A 21408-nucleotide genomic window follows, 5' to 3' on the forward strand; every position below is an offset into this window, starting at 1 on the left:
CGCACATTAGTTCGCAAGAAGGTCCGTCAAAAATCACAACATCGCCGGAGCGTGAAAATTTAAACCGATTCTCAAAGTGCAGTGCCTCTACTAACTACTGGATGACCTTAAGGGGTTAGGAAACTGATCCAGCATGTCCAAATTGGTGATATAAAGCACCGATTACTGGTGATCGATTTGACTATTTTGCATCGGGAAAGGCGCATTCCAGATCTAGCATTTGCCTCGCGCAAGCCCTGCTTAGTCAAAGCGAATTCGCTCCATTTCCGAAAAGTGTTCCGTACGTCGGCTTGCCACATCATGTCTTTATCTACGGCGGTGCACCCTTTACAGGAGCATAGTGCAACGGGTAATTTTCGGCTGTACTGGCGCGAGTTTCGGCCGTACTGTTTATTTTAGCTACTTTGCGAAGTATTCTTGCTTGTGAGCGCCGATGAAGCCACCGTCTAGAAATTTCCCTGACGTGAGTGCAGCTGCTTAGTTCAAGCGAACAGGTTCCGTTTCCCAAAAGTGTACCGTACGTTGGCTTCTGAAAGTGTGCCGTATGTCGGCCTTGCCTCAGCATGGCCTTGTGTACGGCGGGGCATCCTTTACAGGAGTACATTGCAGTGGTTAATTTTCGACTATACTGGCCAAAATTACGCCCGTAATTTTTAATTTTAGCTACTCTGTTTCTAATTATCGCTTCTTGTGAGAATCCTCAAAGGTGGCTGTTGTAAATTCTGTAAACACTCTGGTAGGCGCTGGTCACTTGGCTGACCACTGCCGTAGATGTACGCGTAAGTGCTGCTTGTGTTTTCGTAACACGCAGATGCTCAGACGGTTCGCAGGGCAGTTAGGTAGGGGAAATATTTGAGGCGTATTGAATTTCAAAAGCTGCTGTAGAATCTGTAATCGCTCTATCACTGAAACTAACTGATAAAGAGGTGTTGTACCTTGAGAAGAACCTTGCGAATGCTTTCTAATGGCTTGTTGTGGGTGCCTATCACGTTCGTTGCGCACTTGGTTGTCTTCCACTTGGCACATTTGTTTATGCGTCTGTATGCGCATTTATTTGAGCATACGGTGACATCTTGTCATATTTTTCCGAATCAAACGCTCTGTCCTGTCCCACTTTTTCCTGTAAGTCTTGTTCGCGCTAGTAACTATATCACTGCAACTCCATCAACACCAACTATCAAAACTTTCAGTGTTAATTATTCTGCTTCCAGATCTAGCTTTTGCCTTGCGTAGGCCCTGCTTAGTGCTTGCGAATTCGCTTATTTCTCAAAAATGTGCCGTACGTTGGCTTTGCTTCACCATGCCTATATCTACGGCGGTGCATCCTTTACAGGAGTATAGTGCAATGGGTAATTTTCGGCTGTATTGGCGGGAGTTTTGCTCGTACCGTTCATTTTAGCTACTGTGCGACTAATTCTTGCTTCTTGTTAGCAAGACGAAGCCGCCTTCTAGGCATTTGCCTCGCGTGAGCACAGCTGCCTTAGTGCCAGCGAACTTGCGTCATTTCCCGAAACGGTGCTGTACGGTGCATCTGCCTCAACATGTCTATATCTACGGTGGTGCACCCTTTACAGGAGTATAGTGCTATGTTTGATTTTCGACTATGTTGACTCTAATTACGCTCGTACCGTTAATTTTACCTACTTAGTGAGTAATTATTGTCCCTTGTATCTTTGAGACCTTCATTTTGATACCTTTTTCGACTCGCTACGATGCTCTAGATGCGCGAAATAGTGGTTTTCTTTTCTTAAAGTGGTGGCGATATATCCAGCTCCCAGTACGCCAACCCACGTGAAACCAGCAGAGACCACCACATTGTTTTCTAAAGATTGCTCTAATGTATGTTGCCTGGGCGGTGTCGGCATGTTTGCTGCCGGTAGAAATCCGACCGTTTACGCTTGTGAATGGATCGCACTTAGACGATGCTGCTATGAACAAGCGAGCGAAATAATATTCCACTGCATACAGCAGGGAGCCCACAATACCGCATAAAGAAATCGCTCGCTCTCTTCTGCAGTTTCCGATGTCTCCTCTATTATGCATTGTCTGTTTGGTCATAGGCCATCGTGACAGCTCGTGGACTCTAGCTTTTACGGCAATTGTTCATGATAACGGCTTACTTTTAAGCAAGAAGCTCGCTTGCGCATGCATACGTGTAGATTCTTCTAGCAGACGATGAAGCAGTGGTTAACGCGTCCCACCCACTCCTGTCAGTGCTTGCTTCGTCACGTTCCGGCATCTTTGTCAGACTTGTCAGACGCCTACGTTGAAAGCTTACCAACAGTGCACGGCGTAAAGAAGAAAAAGAAAGGAGCAGTAGTCATTACGTTGCTATCAAGGATGCTAAAAATAATAAAAAAAGAAGCGATTGAGTGGTAACTTTCCCACGTTATCTCCGACGTAGGTGACGCGAGCACTTGCCGTTGCTTTGCCTTTCAGAGAGATCCGCGCTAGTGTGAATCCGTTAACACTTGGGTTGCCTTTGTCCTTTTCATGTAAATGCCAGGCTAATTGTAACTCGTTATTTCGAGCCAAAATATTGCCTTTGGCTGAGCAGCATTATCCTTATTTTCATACAATTTTCTAAGGTGTTCATTCTAAATCATAACCATTTAATGCCGGTGTTGAGTACGATGTTTTTGGCTAAATGTTTCGGGCCAATACTGAATGATAGGCAGCAAGCATAATTTGTTAATTTACAGCAGGAACACAGAATGAGTTAGCAGAAATTTGGCGCGCAACTGGCTTTCTTTTGAAAGCATGGTCAGAGAAGAGACAAGCTGATGCAAGATCTCCGGTTGCAGTGGTGTCACACACGTGATGTAAAGTAAAAATGTGCGCCTATGGTTCACATGTGGTGAGAGCTGCCTGTACAAATTCATAGCGAAGCCACGGGTTGCTTAGGGGGAAGCCCACTTCCAGTTACCTGGGTTTTCCCCCATGCTGCCGAAAAAGTTTCTGCTACATATTTTCTTATTTTCGTTGATCATGGTTATTCTCAATGTCTATTGCTCATTTATATTCAATTCCCTTTCTAATATGACGGCTGCCCGGCTTCACTTTAAGGGTGTCATCTCCATTACAGTAATACTTTAGCGCAGCTCTTACCGCCCGTTCCTACTGCGAGCGTCGGTGTCATTCCTAGGCGTCCTCGTAACCGAGTGAACGAGCACAGCAAAAGGGTGAAAGAGCCAGTGCTGAGCGCGGAATAAAGACGGTGATAGCGAAGAGAGCGCGAGGAGGAACTCGGAGGAGGAGGGTTTAGCGAAACCATGAGAAGAAACGCGTAGTGGCCAGCCCGACGGACTTCGCGGCGATGATGGCTACGAGATGGCGCCAGAGTAGCGCGTGTCGTCTGTATGGAAACAAAGCGCTGCCTGAGTGGGGGTCTGTCTGCGGCGGCTGCTGTGAATCGCGCCCACGCGTCACACTTAGCGAGGCAGTAGTGCCACTTTTGGCTCCGTTTGCAACGTGCCCTACAAGACAAATTGTCCGCGCCAGCCAATATATTGATAAATGAAAACACGTATACAGCTGCGCTCAAATTTCGCACTAGAGAGCATCGTAATCGTCAGCGATTTTTTTTTCTTCTTGAAGTTCTTCATCACTATCGGATTCGCATCAGCTGTGAACTAGGAAACATTGTATTGAAGGCAGTGGAGAAAGTAAATATTACACTATTCATGTGTCCTTTTCGAAGAACATATTGAATGAAAGGCACCGCTCCCGTTCCAGCGTGTTCTCTGTTTTGAACAAAATGTTTTGCAAGGCCCCTTTGAAATTCCACGCTCACTACGCGTACAAGAGTACGATGTTCGATGCTGGGACTTTCTCTGTAAACATTTTGAGCAGAAATCCTGCCCGGTGACTGACAATTGGCGCAGAGCTGGAGCTGCTCATGTAAAATGAGGATTTCTAGTCGAACAGAGACGCCAGTGCCAGTTTTCCCCCTCTAGGCATAACCGAACAGCCATAACCTCCTGTATTTTTCAATCATTCCATTCTCTCGCTTCTAACATATCGAGGAGAAACGTGGAAGTTAACACAGAAGCTTGAGAACAAAAGTAGCGCGCAACGCGCGATGGAACGAGAAGTATTAGACGGAATCATAAGAGACAGGAAGAGAACAGTACGGGTCAGAGAGTAAATGGGGATAGCCTATATTGTAGTTTAGGAAGGAAGGGAGATGGGCAGGCCATGTAAAAGCAAGCTGTAGGCTATCAGATGTACAGAATGGGTGCCAAGGGAAGGAAGGCGCAGTCGAGGGTGGAAAACAGTTAGGTGGTATGATCAAGTTAGGAAATCCGCACGCGTAAGATGGAGTCAGCAGACGTGAGAAAGTGAAAAAAGAGATCGCTGGCGTTGCATATTTTGCACCACACACGCCCACGACAGGATGAATAGCTGCTGTTGTAGCAAATAGGCCGATGACATATTTGATGCCTGCCCAGCGACGCCAAAGCCGGAGGTCACTTGGAGGGCTCCGCTTTCCGGTTAGTTTGTCAGAGTTTATGGTGCGTGTTCAGAGCCATGTCAACATTCTTTCATCGCATGCCGTGCAAATAGCGTGGATAAAGCAAAGCAGATAAGCATGGATAAAGAAAAGAAGACCTTGGGGAACGGCACGTGACAATTTGGAGCCTTATTGTAACAAGAAACGCACACGACCATGGGCAATAGGCTCTCGCCACGTGATGGGCAAACGGTAATTTCTGTTGCCGAACGTGCGAAGGGCAGTTGGCGGCCGATCGGGACGGGGGCATCATGAAAAGCTACTGTGAACGAATGGCGTTGCCAGGGGGGCGCTCCAGGCACGTACGCTCCCTTCCACCCACGTATGTCCAGCAACCATGTAGGGTATAGTTCTCAAGATTCAGGGCGCAGGTGGGTCCCGAACGAAAATAAATGCAGTTAGCCTCAGCCAGAGCCCTTGCTGCATTTCTTTTCCTGGCTACATGGCTGCATGGCGTCGTGCTCCTCCCTAGCAAATGAGTGAGCTCGGCGTAGTTGTCCGTGCTCTAGCAACAACAGGTATAAAATGTATATGAATGTGGCGCCGCCGCTGCAGTGAGCCACTGGCTTCCCACGCATTGCGGTGTGACTGGGCAAGGCATATTGTCAAAATGCAGGAGGCGGCGACGCGTAGCGGCCATATCTAGCGTCCCCGTTGTATCATACAGTCGTTGCGGCGTGATCTGCCCTGCTTTAGTTTTGTCTTCGCGTATGAATTTTTCTTTTTTCCTAACGTTTCTTGTCTCTCTCTGTTATTCTTTTCTTTTTTTCCTTTTTTTTTCCCCGGGTGCTCTTTCGGGCAGTACAAATCCGAGGAAGGGGCAAATACAGATTAGGCGTGCCGCGTGCTGCCATGGCTGCCGCTGAAGTCGGCGGCTTCCTTTTGCGCGTAAGGAAATAAAAAAAAAAGACTAAAAGGAAGAAGTAGGATGCGCCGAATCGTGGTGCGTTGGTTCTGAGCCAGCCAGGAAGAAGGGAGAAAGGAGGGCGGGCTTCGAGTCGGACGACGACGAACGAAGCTCTGTCTGCCTGTGTAAATAAATAACCCGTTTGCTCTGCGTCGGAATGATTTAGTACGGCTTTTGATTAAGCCTCTCTCCCTCCCTCTCGCCTTCTCTCTCTCGCAGGCCGAGAAGGAGCAACAAAGATGGGCGCGGGGGCGAGGGAAACGGAAAGGAAATAAACGAGAAAATCTGTCTCCCGGAACGCAATGAGAGCGAAGGAGAGAAAAAAAAAAGCAACTGGAGAGATAGCGGACGGGTGCCACTGCGCAGGGACGCCGCCATGTTCCATGGGTCTCGTCGTAGTCGTCGTGGTAGTCGTCTTGTGCGTCTCCTCCGCTATGTCTTGTTCGCTCGCACATTTTATCTCCCAGTTTTGAATGGGCGAATTCGCTTTCTTTTTTGTTGTTTCTCGTTTCGAGCGTGCAGAATGGTAGTAGGGATGAGGAGACGGATAAGACTTGGGAGAAGCTCAACATTCAGATTGTATCGGGGAAGAAAAAGAAAGGAAAAGAAAAAAAAAGGACTGAAGGAAGAGACTAGCGGTTGGACGGAAAAACTGGGACTGAAGCGCTCGCCGCGTGGGGGGCTGTCCGCTGCTGACTTGCGTGTTTCGTGTTGTTTTCGACGCTGCTCGGTGTAGCAGAAAGTAAACGAAGCAGCTCTCGAGGCGCCGGCAGATCAAGTTCAAAGGTGGTCCGGTCTGCAGGGCGAGCAATGTTTGACCTCTTTTGAGGAGTTTTGGGGTACGCATGAAAGAAGCGTGGCGACGTACAATGTGCAGGACAGAAAATTGTGTCTCACAAAGGTGAAGGTGACCGGGGTGTTACGCAGCTTCGCTATTTTCTATCATTGGTGTATCGGTTGCTCATACTGGCATATATATCTGCGGACATTTTGCTCTCTTCTGTACACTTCCTTGCTTCGTCTACATAGGCGTATCGTGTTGTGTTCGCGGTTCCTCGAAAGAGCTCTAGTTCCACGTTTGCGCCTTTGTTTAAATCGATCGCGCCCTAAACCGACCTCGAGAAAGCCAATATTTAATTGTTGTTTTCTGGGACTGTGTGTTTGAACCTCTATTACCAGAACACGTGGCCCTTTTTTGCCCTCTTTAGCAGCGCACGGTATGTCGCAGTTCTTCGCCCCCTTCGTCCTGGTGCCTTTCTTCTAATTCCGGAAAACGCGCCCAAGCAGCCGTTGTTTCGAGGTCACCGGAGCGGACGGAGTCGTTCGCGTTTGTGCTTGGTAGCCGTAAAGCACTGAGACACGTGTAGGCCTTGGCATTCTCGTCAGAAAAAAAAAAGAAAGAAATAAGGGAAGATGGGGTTGGGGGGAAGGCGGAGTCATAAATATAAATGTTCGAGATCTTTAAAAAAAGAAAGAAAAAAAATGAATTTTTGACACGGAAGTTCAGCGACACAGCTTGCTTTTTAAAGAAAGCGTTGTTCCTGAAGTGATGTTTTCTAGTTTTGCATCGTTCGCTTTGGAGCTTCCCGGTGCCTTAAAGAGAAGTGCTGCCCTGCACAACTTTTCCAACAGGAAATAATTCTGCATAGCGGCCGAACAATTCACTCACTGACGCCCGAGCCAAATGTTATTCCCGTACACGTGACGAGAGGCCGCGCTTACATGAATGCCACAGTAGCGTGCGACAATTCTTAACGCATCACGGTAACATCTATGCGACAGCGCTTACATGCGCCGCATCGGTCCATCGTGCGAAGCAAGCTGGTAGCTGCTTCCGGCGATCCGACTTCAGCCGGTGACCACGGCCTGGCAGCCCGTCTCAGTTTTCCCCTCTCCCTCGATGCGATGCGTGAGCGTTTGCATGGCGCCTCGCGAGACGTCTTTGTCTCGAATTGCACTCTCCTTGCTTCCCTGCGCATTATCGCCGTTTACATGGATGCATTATGCAAAATAGAAGTGAGGCGTGTAGACAAGACACAAGAGTAGAGAAGTGGACAACACGAATCCTTACCAACTAGCTCAGCTTTCTGTCGTTCTACATGGATGCGATGCATCGCGTACTTGTCCTATATTTGTGCAGACGCCGCTAAGGAACACATCTTTCGCTCAACAGCCACGGCAGCTTGGTAGAAAGGGCTTTCTGCTGCCGATAACGAGGTCCCGGGTTCGATTCCCGGCCACGTCGGCCGCATTTCGATGAGAACGGAATGTGAAAGACGTCTCCGTGTAACTTATACCTACGTAGGAGCGCGGTAATGGTCCTCAGGTGGTTCAAGCTTAATCCGGAACCGTTCACCGTGGCTTCTCTTATAGCCCCAGTGTTGCTTTGTGAAGTTAGAGCCAATGAATGAATACCGCCTGCCTTTTTCTTCGACTACTCGAAATTTACGCCACTGTGTATTTCTTGCAGTGCAACCGGATTTGTTTTTACACGTCGCGACTACGCACCGCTTCCCCCTATCACTGCCACATAACAGCGCGGCACGGATGGCAGCCAGGGCGTAGCAGGGGCAGCTTTTTCTGTACGGACGCTATTACCCCTATTACTGGGACAGCAGCCTGTGTTGCCAACCTGCACTCTATATCACGTGTCGCTTGCAGCACTGTGGAAGCTGCGGGACTCCCTCGCCAATGGGAAGGCCGAAAGCCCCCCGAGATGCGTTCATCCCCGCCGCGTCGTCTGCTCATCGCCACAGCGATTCGCGGCATACGGCGTGCGTGCGCTAAGGTCGTAACACGACGCATATCGCTACAACGCATGCACGTACCGAGCAAAAATGAAACTCGCTAATGCCGCCAATAATCTCGGACAGTTAAGCCCGGAATTATATCTATATATTCCGCTGCGCAAGGATATTACCTCTGTACGCCTCGTACCTTCGGCACTGCTGCAGAGAACTTGTGAGACGGAGTGTAATAGTGCCTGTTTCACACTTGCTGCGATTCTGCGATGCGAAACGCTCCGACGAGTGGCGTCGCTCCGGTGACGCGAGAGGCTTGGTTCACACGTTTCGACTTCGAGTGTCTACCGACGCAGTGAGCGCCACTGTGCCAACGCAGAACGCCTGTCGCCGACGACTCCTGGGCGCGTGCGTCACACTGTGTTGCCCCATTGGTCTGACACACTCATAATGGCAAAGCCCTTAGCGCAATTCAAAAAGACGGGGACGTTTCAGAGACACAGGACAGCGCTCTGTCACGTCCCTGTCTTATTGAAATGCGCTAAAGGCTTTGCCATTATGAGTAAACCGTACCAACTAGCCCCAAAATCAGTCTTGTTGGTCTGACACAGTTGCACTCATTTGCTTAGGCTGCACTATACTGCGTTATCTTTCCTACTCGGAACTCGATCGTGCCCGGACTTAAGCAATTCGCATTGTATATTGCTTTGGCGCGGCTCTATACACCATGTTCTTTTTTTACTCCAATCTCTCGAATAATCAGACTTATTTTTTATCGCTGCAAAACTTCATAAACGGGTCTTGGTGGTGTTTGGTCAAATCTCGTCATGGCGCCACGAAAGCCTCCGTACCAGTCGGTCAAATTTGCATGCCATTTGTGATGCATGGGTAAATTAGTAAAATTGTGGTATAACTATGCGCGTTGTGGTAAATTATCATTTATTTTGCTAATTACGATTTGCATCTGCTCAGAACAATTAGGCGTATATATATATATATATATATATATATATATATATATATATATATATATATATATATATATATATATATATATATATAGGGAGTATGAACAGTAGTGAACAACAAAATTATGGGAGTTTTGTTACATTTTGATCCTGTGGGCTAAACCTAAACTGCCCAGAATGGTTGGTGCTGTGTTATGACAGACCGCTAGCCGAGGGCAATGAGTCTCTTGTATATGCACGGCCATCATGCGTTATAGATAGCGCATAGCCCACTTAGAGTGCGCACAACTTTCGTATTCCAAGAATGTTGTCACAGGAAAACCGCACACATATATCAGTATGCCAAAATACGTGCGCGCTGGTGACAGCGATTTAGATGATAGGTGGAGCGGCTAGCCGAGCAAGAGGCTTGACGTGATGCTAGATTTTTAATACCTCTATAAGTATATATCGAACGACAGGGGAAAAAAATAAAAGAAAGAAAACAAGCAAAAGAAAAAAAAAACGGAAAGGGGCAACATTTATCAACGTCGCATGAACAAAGTAAGAAGTGGATAGCCTTAGAGCACCCTCAATAAAGAAAATGTTATCCGTCTTTGTCCCTTTGGCCTACCACAGAGATAGGTAACTTTTTGTTTATTGACGGGGCCATAAAGCTCCACTTTTCGTGGTGGTCACTGTTGCCCTTTCCTGAGTTGTGCGAGTGGATGCGTATGCGTTTAATTCCTTTGCTCTCATACTTTTATCTCTTCTTTTATAATAAACCTGTAGTATAGTATGTCAAGTCCGTGGCTCGGCTAATCTCTCCACCTATTATCAATATTTCCGTGACGAGCGCTTGCGTATTTGGCATCCTGGTCGATATTATACGGTTTCCCGATGATGCATTCTTGGAATACGAAAACAATGTGCACGGCGGGGTGGGTTACCTGCTTTGTGAAGAATGTAACATGACACTGCGTGTTCAAGAGTCTGTTGTTCATAGTCTGGCATAACGCAGTATCAACATTCTGAGCAGTTTAGCGCACAGGACCTAGACGCGAAATATCGCATATTTTGTCATCACATCGCCATTGTAGATGAAATTAGACAGCAATTTCGGGCTTGTCTTCGTCGGGCGACTTGTCTCCGCCCAGAAAAAGACAAAAGCTCCCTTGTCGAAGCGTTGGCTCCTGGCTGAAACTGCACTTGCTAGCCGGTATTTGATCACTTTTCTCTAGTCTCGTAAATCCTTTGTGTAGTTTGGTAAGATTAGCCTCTGTCTTGCGCACACGCTTCATAAATTTCAAAGTTGTAGGCGAATTGGAAAAGCCGTAAGAAATTTCCGAATTGCCATCGAAGCCATCGCAGCAAATACCTGCTTCGTGCAGCGATCAACAGTGGGCTAACAAGAGAATTGTTGGCCAGGAGCCGACGTTTCGACCGTGCATCACTGTAAAATAATTTACACCCTTAAAAGTGAAAAAAGCTGTAAATGCGTCTATAACTCACATTCTTAGGGTGTGATTTATATAACGGACACCCTAAGGGTGTGAGTTATAGACACATTTACACCCTATTTCACTTTTAAGGGTGCAAATGTTTTTACAGCGTGGAGGACTTGTCAAGACGAGTGTCTCTGCCGAAACTGTGTGTTCGAGGCGGAAGAATTTCTCGTTCGAGATTTGCGCTTGAAACTTTCCACAAATGTACGAGAGACTCCGTGCGCTCAGAATCGGCCGTCGAAAGTGTGCCTACGATGTACGGAATAATGATTTGGTTGTAAGTTACCGTGCGTTCTGTATTCCCTCTCGTTTGCAGTTGAGCTACTGCACATGCTGGAGTTCAACTCGACGATCAACTTCCCGGCCGGGCCTCTGCTGACGGTCATCCTGGCGTTGGTCGGTGAGTAGGCGTGTCTGGAATGGCGGTCGCCGTCAACGTGTCGCAGATACCTTGCGTTGTTCGCACTGTATACTGTGAGAAGTCGCGGTTGGAGAGCGGGCGTCGAACCCGCCATGTATATAACAGTACTTTCGGGAGATCAACGCCACTCGGGGCGCTTTTAGTGTTGTGCGACGTCGAGTGCAGTTTGTGTATACTTGACGATCTGCAAGGTTAACGCGCGTTTCGTATATGAATGTCAGTGTTCCCGTGTGCATCGTCTGAAAGGCGCAACTATATCAACAATGCACGATGTACTGATTCCTTGGATGCCTTTATTTTGTCCTTGTTCATTTGATTGCTGAACACAATTACCTTCTTTCGTGTTGGACGAGCAAGCCCGCACGCAGGTCTTGGCTGACCTTGTGCGCTCCTTTGCAGAGGTGAACATTTCTGTAAGCTTCATGTGTGCAGCATTTTATTGAGTCGACCTTTTGACTCCGTAAAAATTATATGATATTTCTGCAGAAAAGCTGTTGTCAACTGGATTTCCTTTGGTCTAGTGCCGTCCCGTAGAGTCCAGAATGTGTTTGCAGAAAGTCTGTAAGCATTAGTATATTAAATGTGTAATGTCATAAGCAAACAAGCTGCCTACAGGTTGCAGCTAGACGTCACCGAAAAATGTCACTAAACATTCTATAAACCGCCTAAATGTAAATTTTTGTGAAGGTGGGGGCTAAGACGGCAGCGCGCTGCTTCAGCCGTTATCAGATGTGCTGGATGGTCGAATTTGAAAAGCAACACGTAATTGGCACCTAAACAAAGATTAGTTTGGATTGAGAGTTCCAAAACTTGACCTGAATAATACGCTTTGCAGAATGTTGAATGGGCCCTTTGGTACCTTCCAACTGTTAGCGCAAAATGAAGGCATTTTAGTGACGCTGAACGCCAAGAAGCTGTTTCCATTCGTATTGTTCTTGCCGTCACGCTGTCCATTGCACACAAGCAAGGAGAAAGCACAGCACAGAGCATGGGTTCTTAGCTGTTGTGTACAAAGTCTTGAGGCTGGTAAAATGAACGCCGATTACGAATAGCGTATTCTGTTTGACAACTAAAACAGAAAAGAGAGTTACTAGGTGTCACCACTGCATCATCATTAATTCTTACATTATACGTGGATATCGTATATTGTACTCTCTTCTGGGCAGTCACACATTTGGTATCGGTACTCCATTGAAAAAACCTGATCGAATGAAAAATCACTGTGCCGTGACAACACGTTGTAACTCAGAAGGACGTGTCTAGAGTCACTTGGTTGTATTGTCGCTGCTGCCTGTTTACGTAGAGCGCCTTGCTGGCGATTTTTGTGCAGTGCTTGTGCTTTGAAGACGCCGAAGCGAATGTAACATCTCCATACATATTTTTTGACAAAGGTTGTACGATGTATCGCTAGCGCACGACTTAGGTCCCCTAGTCAGGCTTAGTCCTTTGCCAGTTTCTGTCCCTGGTGGCATTTCGTGGACACTATGTACGGGGTGACTTGTTTTAATGGAAACAGCTCTTTAATGAAAATGGCATATAGACCGAATGTGCCCGTGCGACTGACTTTCATTGACGGGTACGCTATTGTCTGCCATTTCAATTACACGTTCGCGCACGTTTTTACTAATGTAGCTTGTTGGTAGCATGCAGTGTACTAGGATTTCAAGGCATATGCATCTATGTTGTAAACCTAGAGTTTTGTTTTATTTTGAGGTCATCCCGTTCCTTAGAATACAACAAAGACCGACCCATCGAAATGTCGGCCAGCCTGTCTGAGGCTTCACGAAAAAGAGGGAAGCAAATCAATAAGCGGCGGCATGCTGCGATATCTTCTGTACATATGTAGCAATCTTGCGCGATTATATATAGCGCGGCTGAAGCGACCTCGCAAACGCTACAGTATTCGGCCACATGATTGGGCCTGCTTGTCGCGGCCACCGTTGCACGGCATATCATCACGTGGCTGCTGCCGCCTGCACAGTTTTAGGCGAATGACCCAGCTCATTACGACGATCCGCAGTAACTCGTTGATGCGAAAAATGCCGTGTACGTTCCTTTAAACATACTGTGTGACTGTTGAATGGGAGCTGCTGCACTTAACTGTTACAATTAGTGCGAAATACGGACAAACGGTTGTTGCGGTCACGAAGTGGCCGAGTTCACTCGATGCATTGAACGCCATACTAAATTTTGCGCACTGATGTATGCCTTAAGACCGCAAATGTGCACGTATACTCACTGCTTGCATAGCGGGCCGTAGCAGCAGGTCGCCAGGTTGAATTTCAGCGATGGAACGATGCAGAAACTGTACAAGACATACATGCACGTGACGGGGCAGGTAACCGGATATTCGAACCCGATCGTGTCATTATATCCCTCACAATGGCGCCCAAGAACCAGCGTCGCCTGACTGCACAAGGTGGTCGGCATTGTGCAGGTCCCCTATAGCAGCCTGTGTGTCCTCGACTTATCGAGTTTCACATGGTCAAATTCCGCCTGTTCAAATTTTGAGCCAATAAGGGAAGCCGTAGCACCCACGTGAGCCAATCAGAGACGCGAAAATGGCGGCATTGGACAGTTGCCGGAGCGGCACCCCGGCTTAGTTCCTCCGATGCCATATTGCGTCACGGACGGAATTCATGCCCGAGCGGGCGCTCGTCTTCAAAGTCGAGACGTTTCGCCGCTCGACGCCTTTCTGCAGCGTGACGTGCGCAAAGGACCGCGGGCGCCGATCTCCGCTCCCTCTTTGACCGAGGCCTTATCTGATTACGGCGATCTCGTATCGTGCGAGTAAGGACGGGCGCGTTGTTCACTTCGCCACTCTTCGCACACCCGCCTGCCTGGCAGCCCGTATGCTCAATTTCTTCAAGTGCTTTATCATTTTTTTTCTTTCCTTCTTTCTCTGCTTTCGCGGCTTACAGAGCGCGCACCATGAGCTCAAATCTGTACGCCGACCCGTCGTCTGCCGCCTTTCGTATTATAATTTTCCGAAGGAAGATTTCGTTCCGCGCTGTTTCTCCTTTTGAAGACGTACGACGGGTCCGCTGCTGCTGCTCCCCGTTTCCCGATTTTGTTTTTCTTTCATAATACCGTTATTCCATAATTTCTTGTCGATATTTTTGGTGTTAAACGAAATTGGAAGAAAGAGATTTTCAGGCGAAACGGGGGCGCCACATGAATAAACAAGTCGAACTCGGAGTTCAGCCGTTTCTGCTGCGACGGTACGTACATGCCTGTTATATTTTCGTATGTTCTTGCGAGCCGCCAGTCTTCCGACTTCTGCTTTGAAGCGTCGTCTGCTGATACTCAGCTCAAACTCCTTTTTTTTTTCACCTGCTTCTTATTTGTACCCCCCCTCCCCCTTCTTTCTTTGAATGTTTGGTCCTTACTCCGAGCACGCGATTCTCAGATGTAAGCAAGTAACAAGATTAAACGCGAGGACGAACTTAAACAGAGTCGGTGCCGCTTAGGTGCGGATACAAGCACCGATGAAAGAACGGAGGTGAGCCGACGCGAGTCGATGCAATCCATGCATGTTTTAACAGGTCGCTTAAGCGTACTTGCTTTTTTTTGTCCCCTCGTGGGTGCTGTGTAGATTTATCGGACTCGGCGTGCATTGAAGCTTTAGGCATACTCTTCTACTGGGAATTGTGCTTTTGGCTGATACGGGTATGCGGTACGTTGGAGAAAGGTAAGAAGTGTCTCGGCAAATGAATCGTTGCTCGATTCGACGAATGAATTCGGACTATAGGGCACGCAATTGAATGGTAGTACAATCAATTTAATGATTGTACGATCCGCTCTTCCAGATCGTTCTGGGCATGCGCACTGATGACGTGATAACGCGTATGGCGAGGCGTTCGCATTCACTGTACAAAGTCCTGCGCACACTGTCGACAGCTGAACTTATGTCAACGTCATATAGGCTTGTCCTTATTGCGCGAACACAAATGTGTTTGAAATCAGGGGGAGGGGGGTGTATTCTACAAGTGTCCAACTGTAGATGTCCATTTGGTCTGCTGCTGAAGTTCGGATTGGCTGAGCTGGGGTATGCGTCAGGAAGGAGACAGGCGCCCCCAGCCACTCAGCACTTCAGTAGCAGACGAAATGGACATGTCCACTAGGTGGATACTGACGGAACCCCCCCCCCCCCTTAAAAATTAAATTATGGGGTTTTACGTGCCAAAACCACTTTCTAATTATGAGGCACGCCGTAGTGGAGGACTCCGGAAATTTTGACCACCTGGGGTTCTTTAACGTGCACCTAAATCTAAGTACACGGGTGTTTTCGCATTCCGGGATTCGATCCCGCGACCTCGTGCCCCCCCCCCCCCCCCTTCCCCCAGGACGCACGTACAAGTGACCAGTATGGAAGATGCTCGCGCGTGGACGGAGTTCGGGAGCCTATGGCATGACGTATTGTATAGTTAACAATTACCGTACAACCACGACTTCGAAACACTTTCTGGAACTCACGCCTCGTTGTCCACACATTTATACAAATATTATGCGAACTATGCTATACGAAGCCCCACGTCGGGCGCCAAAATGTGGTGGTCTCAGGGCCGCAACTTTGCATGATATACTACGCCTGTCCTGTCTTCTTTCATGTGATTGTCTAGTAAGCGCAACCAATGTTCCCAATTATGATATACTCAGCCGGCCGTGTGACTGAGAGAGACTCACATATTCATTGAGCCTTCAGGTTCGCGAGCTCTGTGGCATGATTTCAATTCTCAGGTTTTGTAATATATTCTGCTGTGCACTAGTGCGTTCTCCTAGTTCGGAAATTCAGCGCTATGGCACCGTGCGGTCGGGGAGATCTTGTGTGCGTTCCAATCCAAACATGGCAACCGCAAAGGCGACGCCATGTTGCTACGACTCACGTTAAATAAAAAAAAATCGACATGACATGTAATAACAAGCATTAACACGTAGCACGTATGCATGGACAACGTGTAAAGTTCATTCCCTGTAATTTTCAGAAAGATGGGATGTATATTTAAATAGTTTTTATGTAAAATTTATGGGGCGTGAAAAGATGCGTTTGCAGGTGCCTGAACTAGATGGCGCCACCGTACTGAAGGGCGCTCGGGATCGTGTCGATTTCCGCCTTCCAAACCAAAGATCGGTAGGCCGGTTGGCTTTGGTAGCCCACGGTAAAATCGCAAATGAGGCTGTGCGGGGTGACATTGGTTGGGCCTCTTTTTTGAAGCCAGAGAAACGCATAGCAAAATTTGGTTTGTAGAAAGACTCGGGAACACATGGATCGAGATAATTGGGCGGCTGAAGTGCTCGATTATTTGTACCTAAAAAGCGTGGACACAGAATGGAGGAAGAAGTCAAGAAAGTTGGCGACAAAGTACAGGGTAATTGGATGTGTCAATAGACGACCAGGAGTCATCGAAAAGAAAGTGAGAGAAACAGAGGCAGGGAATTGGATGCAAAGAATGGAAACAAAAAGACCATGTAGATTTGAAAGAATGGGAAGAAAGAATATAAAAGGGAAAGCGTACGATGACACAAAGGGCAGTGTCTTGCTATTTGAAACTCGAGGTTATTGCCCAACGACATAAACATCCCAGAGCAAGTATTCGCAATAAAACGAGGCATGTGTATGCTGCAGCAAAAATCCGGACACCACTCGGCACATCCTAATGGAATGCGAAGCGATTCACCCAGTGAGACACGTAGGCGACGTACACCTTCCAGAAACGCTAGGATTTAACGTGGCCGGAAGCATCAACCGGTCAGCAGTTGAGATAAGATACGTTTAGGGTACTGATGTGAAAAAAACCAGGGAAGAGATTGATACGACCGGGTCCGTTACAGGCTTATGTAGCGGTGCAAGGTAGATAGAGAGGTTTTGAGGAAGAGAAATAAAGAGTAAGGTGATGTGTACAAAAGCGCTAGAATGAAAAGCATGCACAGCATACCTGATTAACTCAAGCAGTCTTGTCGTCTGCGCTTGTGCGCCTCCACAGAGTAGCAACATGGCGGCGCCCTTGCGGTTGCCGATTTCGGTGCATGGGCGCTATGACCGCTGACGTACGCGCCATCTTGCCTGTTGTGATTGAGGCACACGTTTAGATACAGCGGGGAGGAAGTGAGCTCACGTCCTCTCTGATTACCTCTGATTCGACAAATCGTGGCAGAATTGACCGGTTTTCTAGAACAGTTTTTAAAGTCAGGAGGGGAGAGGTTACGAGCAAGGCACTCGCGAGCTTAGAAGTTTGCCCACTACGGGCTTTATTTAGCCTCCGTCTTTAGCGTACCGTTAAGCACTGTTACAAAACGAGTCACTTGTTGCTCAGAAGAAGCTGCAACAACAGCGAGGCTGCTGTTGGGCGCTTGCATCGCGGAGAGAAGGCACTCTTAGGTGTTGCATAACTTTTTTTGTATTTGGTTACGATATAGAAACAAGAAATCTAGAACTCTTGCGTTGCCGTTGTCCGACTTTCGCGCGCCTTCTCGAATTCTGCACTCTGCCCTCGGGCGTATTCAAACGTTCGCCCGCTCCTCGGCTCGGCGTCAGCGCGTCATCTTGGCGATCTCGTATTCGGACTCTCTCGCGCGCGGCTCCTTCTGGCTTAGACAATCGGCTTTCCAACGGAGTATTTGCTTCTAGCCAATTGGCGCTTCCCGTTTTAGGGCAGTTGGGCGCGCATCTGAGAAAAAAAGAAAAGAGAATAAAAGAAAAAGGTTTGATTACGTATATACCTTCCTCCGTTGAGCGTATCCTCATAACCGCTAGTTTATTATATTTTTTTACCAGGTTTTGTATTTGTTGAAAGGTGTCGAAATCTACTTTCGCACTTCATGGCATCGTTCAGCGCGCCCATCGCGCCTTTGCGACACCATCTACGTGCACGACAATCACGCACGTTTCTGCGTCCATTTCTTGTGTAATGGCAGGACAGATATCGAAAGCGTGAATTTGGCTTCACGGAGTTTTGACTTGACAGCTTTGTTACGCTTTCTCCTTCCGATACCTGCATGGTAACGCGGGCGACTATGTGCACCTGACGCTCGACCGAGACTTGGCTCGGTTTTGTGTGGGCGGATTCAGTCGGGATTGTTGTCCCGTTTTCTGTTTCGGTGTTCCCTAACCTTCTGTTTTCTTTTCTTTTTTTTTAAAGTTCTTTTCCGTTTGCCGCGGTGTTTGCGTGCCCCAGGGGACAATCTTTCTCTACCGGTGCGTGGTATACTCACGAGGACTATTTGCCCTGACGTTATGGCGCTGCGTTCCGCGATGTTTGACTGCGGGGGCCTCGATATATCCGCCAATGCGATTCTGAACCCGGGGGCAACGGCAGGTTTCCGACATTTCCTTTCTTTCTTTTTCTGTTTGTTTGTTTGTTTGTTTGATCGCTCTGTGCCACGCATGGCCCCAGGGTCGTGCGGGCTGCGACTTCCCGCTCGGAGCTGAAGCGTATTGTGCGGCAGCAGGATATGGCGTGCATCAATCTCAAGACGCGCGACTTACGAAGCCCTAATGGCGTTATTTGTAATCCCGAAGAAACAGTTGATGAAAAACGCTTGAATACGTTTCGACAGGTGTATTGCCACGGGGCCAAATTAGCGAAGCGCTAAAGTAAAGGAAAGCTGTATTTGTAGGTTACGTTACAAGCTGCGGCAACGCTACGTATGCAAGATGGCTGCCCGAACCAGCCACGCGTTCTTCTCGCCAAATCGTCTTCTTTGTTGACATCCATACACGTCTCCAGCAGCGCGCTTCGACCGGGCCCGCAGCTCGAGGACCCGCAAGACACTTCGGGATGGCGGGCTCCCAGAAATGGTTCGCACCCGATCGTACGACTAAGCAGATCGGCGTATCATGTACCTGTGCATCTTATAGCCCAGAGATGAACCCAGTTTGCAGTCAGTTTAATGCAACTCTCCTGCAGTTTATTCAGCGACCAAGTTGCGAGGAGTGCGGGGGAAGGGGTGGCGGGTGAGAGAGGGGGAGGCGACGCACGTGAGCTCTCGCGCAACAGAGTTGCGGGATGGGCGGGGGGGGGGGGAGGGGGCTGTCGTTTTCTCGCTCGTTCGGGCTATTCGCTTACATTCAAAATCATCTTCGATGGTTTCTGCGCAATTCTTATGTGAGTGGTTCGATGCTGTCGGCCGCGCTGCTTGCCCACGTTGTTTGCGTATCGCTTGCTTGCAGGCATGGAGACTATCATGTCCGAGTTCTTCAACGACACGACCACCGCCTTCTACATCATCCTGATCGTGTGGGTCGCCGACCAGTACGACGCCATCTGCTGCCACACCGCCATTACCAAGAGGCACTGGCTCAGGCACGTATACCAATCGCGCATGGATGTCTCGACGCGTGTACTGCCAGTCCGGTCTATTGCTTATACGCTTGAACTGACCGCTCTCGCGCCGGTCGAGGTCTCGACAGCTAGACGCTTACGCGCATCAGCCATAGTAGGGAGCTTTAACAAGTAACAGACCGAACGCTCGTGGGCGCTATCGGCCCTCCGTGCGAAAGGAGCCAAGCAGAGTACAAAAGGACACTAAGCTGCGTTCGCTCTGCGCATGCGCATTGCCGCGGGAGCAGTTCGATACGCTTAGTTACTTGCAGCCGCTGTTTCTGAAGCTTTCTGGTATCGTTGGGCAGGGGTTGGCAGCTCTTCTGCAACCTTTTCGCTTATTCCGCGTTTCATTTACTTGATAAAGGTGGAAGCTTGCGCGAGTTGGTGATTCAATATTGACATGTTTGCGCAGCGCAAGAGACGAGGACTGAAGGAAGAACACAGCGCAGCGCCTGTGTTGTGTTATTCCTTCAGTCTTCGTCTTTTGCGCTGTGCAAACATGTTCATTTGCTTGTCTATTTATTTGTTTATACATACGTTTATAATTGCTCTTTTATCTGGTTCTTGATTTTGCCCCTTTTAGCTGGAAGTACAACCAATGCGTTAGATTTAAGCGCTAGAAATCATAGTTGTGCACCCAAACGTTGCTCTTTCCTCGGCATTCTACGCTCTAAATCCAACTCCCTCAACCAGTGAACTATAGACATCCCCATCGCTTCTTGGGTAGACGTGTCGCATTTATGTCCTCTGTTCTTGCGCAACTACGCTTCAACGCTGTTTCGCTGAATTCTGCGGGCGTTGCGCAGGACGGGAATCAAAACGTAAAAACGTTGGAGTTACTGCTATCTTACGCTGGTTCTGGATATACGTATCTCAAGGAAGAGTGATGGGGATTGTTTTAGGTTGAAGCTGCGTTTGTCCTAGATCTCCCGTTTGTCTTTCTTTTTTCATCAAGTCTGCGGGATATAAGCATGCTTTGCGACACCCAGGTGCGGTTGCATCCGAATCCCAGTGAGGCACTCTTGCGCGTGCACGAGCAAGCGTCGCGGGAGAGGTGCCCCGTTAATGGCCTTCGCATCCCACCTTTCGAGAACCGCACGAAGCGGAGCGCATAGAAAGCGCCCGGCGCCGGCGCTGGCGTTACGCAAACAGAAGACGCGAGCAAATAGTGTCCGGGACAGCGTTGTGTTACGCTCGCTGTTTGCTGCTTTGTTGATAAATGAACTCCCATTCAGACGTGCGCGGAAGAGAGGAAAGAAAAAGCAGCAGTCAGGGGGCGGCCTTTGATAGCAGGCTTGCAAAAGAAAGAGTTAGCCGTGTCATTGGACCCTTAGAAAGGGATGCCTTGCACGCAGCTAGGGAAAGTAAAAAAAAAAAGAAATAAAGAGAAGAAGAAAAGTCGTCTGCTCCGGTGCATTCTGCGTTCGCCTACCGGGAATTTCCTCATCCACTGCTGGTGGCTTCGCTATCATTGCGTGTTCTCATTATTATTATTTTTTTTGTAGTCGCACTTGTTGGGATGCAGTGGCGCTAAATAATTGTGGCGACAGCGTAGTCGTCTTCCAATTATACCGCTTGATTCATCATTACGCCGCCCGCGACTCCCCCTGGCGTGTGGGTGTGCTCACGTTGGCTGTTGCGGGAGTCTGCTGCTCCTGCGTTCCCGACGCTGATCCGAACGCCAGCTCGCTTTACGCGCGTGCAGCTTTGCCATCGGCTGCGGCTTGTTTTCTTCGCCAGCGGAGCGTGCGACAACGCTTTGTGCGTTGAGTGAGCGCGCCTACCGCGGAAAGAAAAAGCGGCAGGAACGAACAAAGGAAGAAGAGAGAGCGTGAGATAAATGTGTGTGGGCGTTTTTTTCTCCACTTTTAGCATTTATTTTGTACTTTTCGCGGCGTTCCCGTGAGACTGTAGCGTACGCACGTTGTTTCAAAATGCTCTTGGCCCTGAATCGCCTCTCTAAAAAAGGGCCCTCGCCAGATTTTTGCATTGAAAACAAGACGAACGTGGTGCGTAGTTCACGCGTTAGCGATCCTCTCCGCAATATATA

At 48.4% G+C, this 21408-nt stretch overlaps 1 protein-coding gene across 2 annotated transcripts in view; it reads left to right on the top strand.

Annotated features, from left to right (window-relative positions):
* The window catches only part of LOC135916202 (membralin), a 270073-nt gene that overhangs the window by 244145 nt on the left and 4520 nt on the right, over positions 1 to 21408 (top strand). For both annotated transcript variants that reach the window (XM_065449488.2, XM_065449489.1), the window contains 2 exons: positions 10930 to 11013; positions 19205 to 19337. In XM_065449488.2, the coding sequence (XP_065305560.1) occupies positions 10930 to 11013; positions 19205 to 19337 (217 nt within the window). The remainder of the gene's footprint in view (positions 1 to 10929; positions 11014 to 19204; positions 19338 to 21408) is intronic.

This window comes from Dermacentor albipictus, chromosome 9, assembly GCF_038994185.2.
Source record: "Dermacentor albipictus isolate Rhodes 1998 colony chromosome 9, USDA_Dalb.pri_finalv2, whole genome shotgun sequence".
Classification (NCBI taxonomy): Eukaryota; Metazoa; Arthropoda; class Arachnida; order Ixodida; family Ixodidae; genus Dermacentor; species Dermacentor albipictus.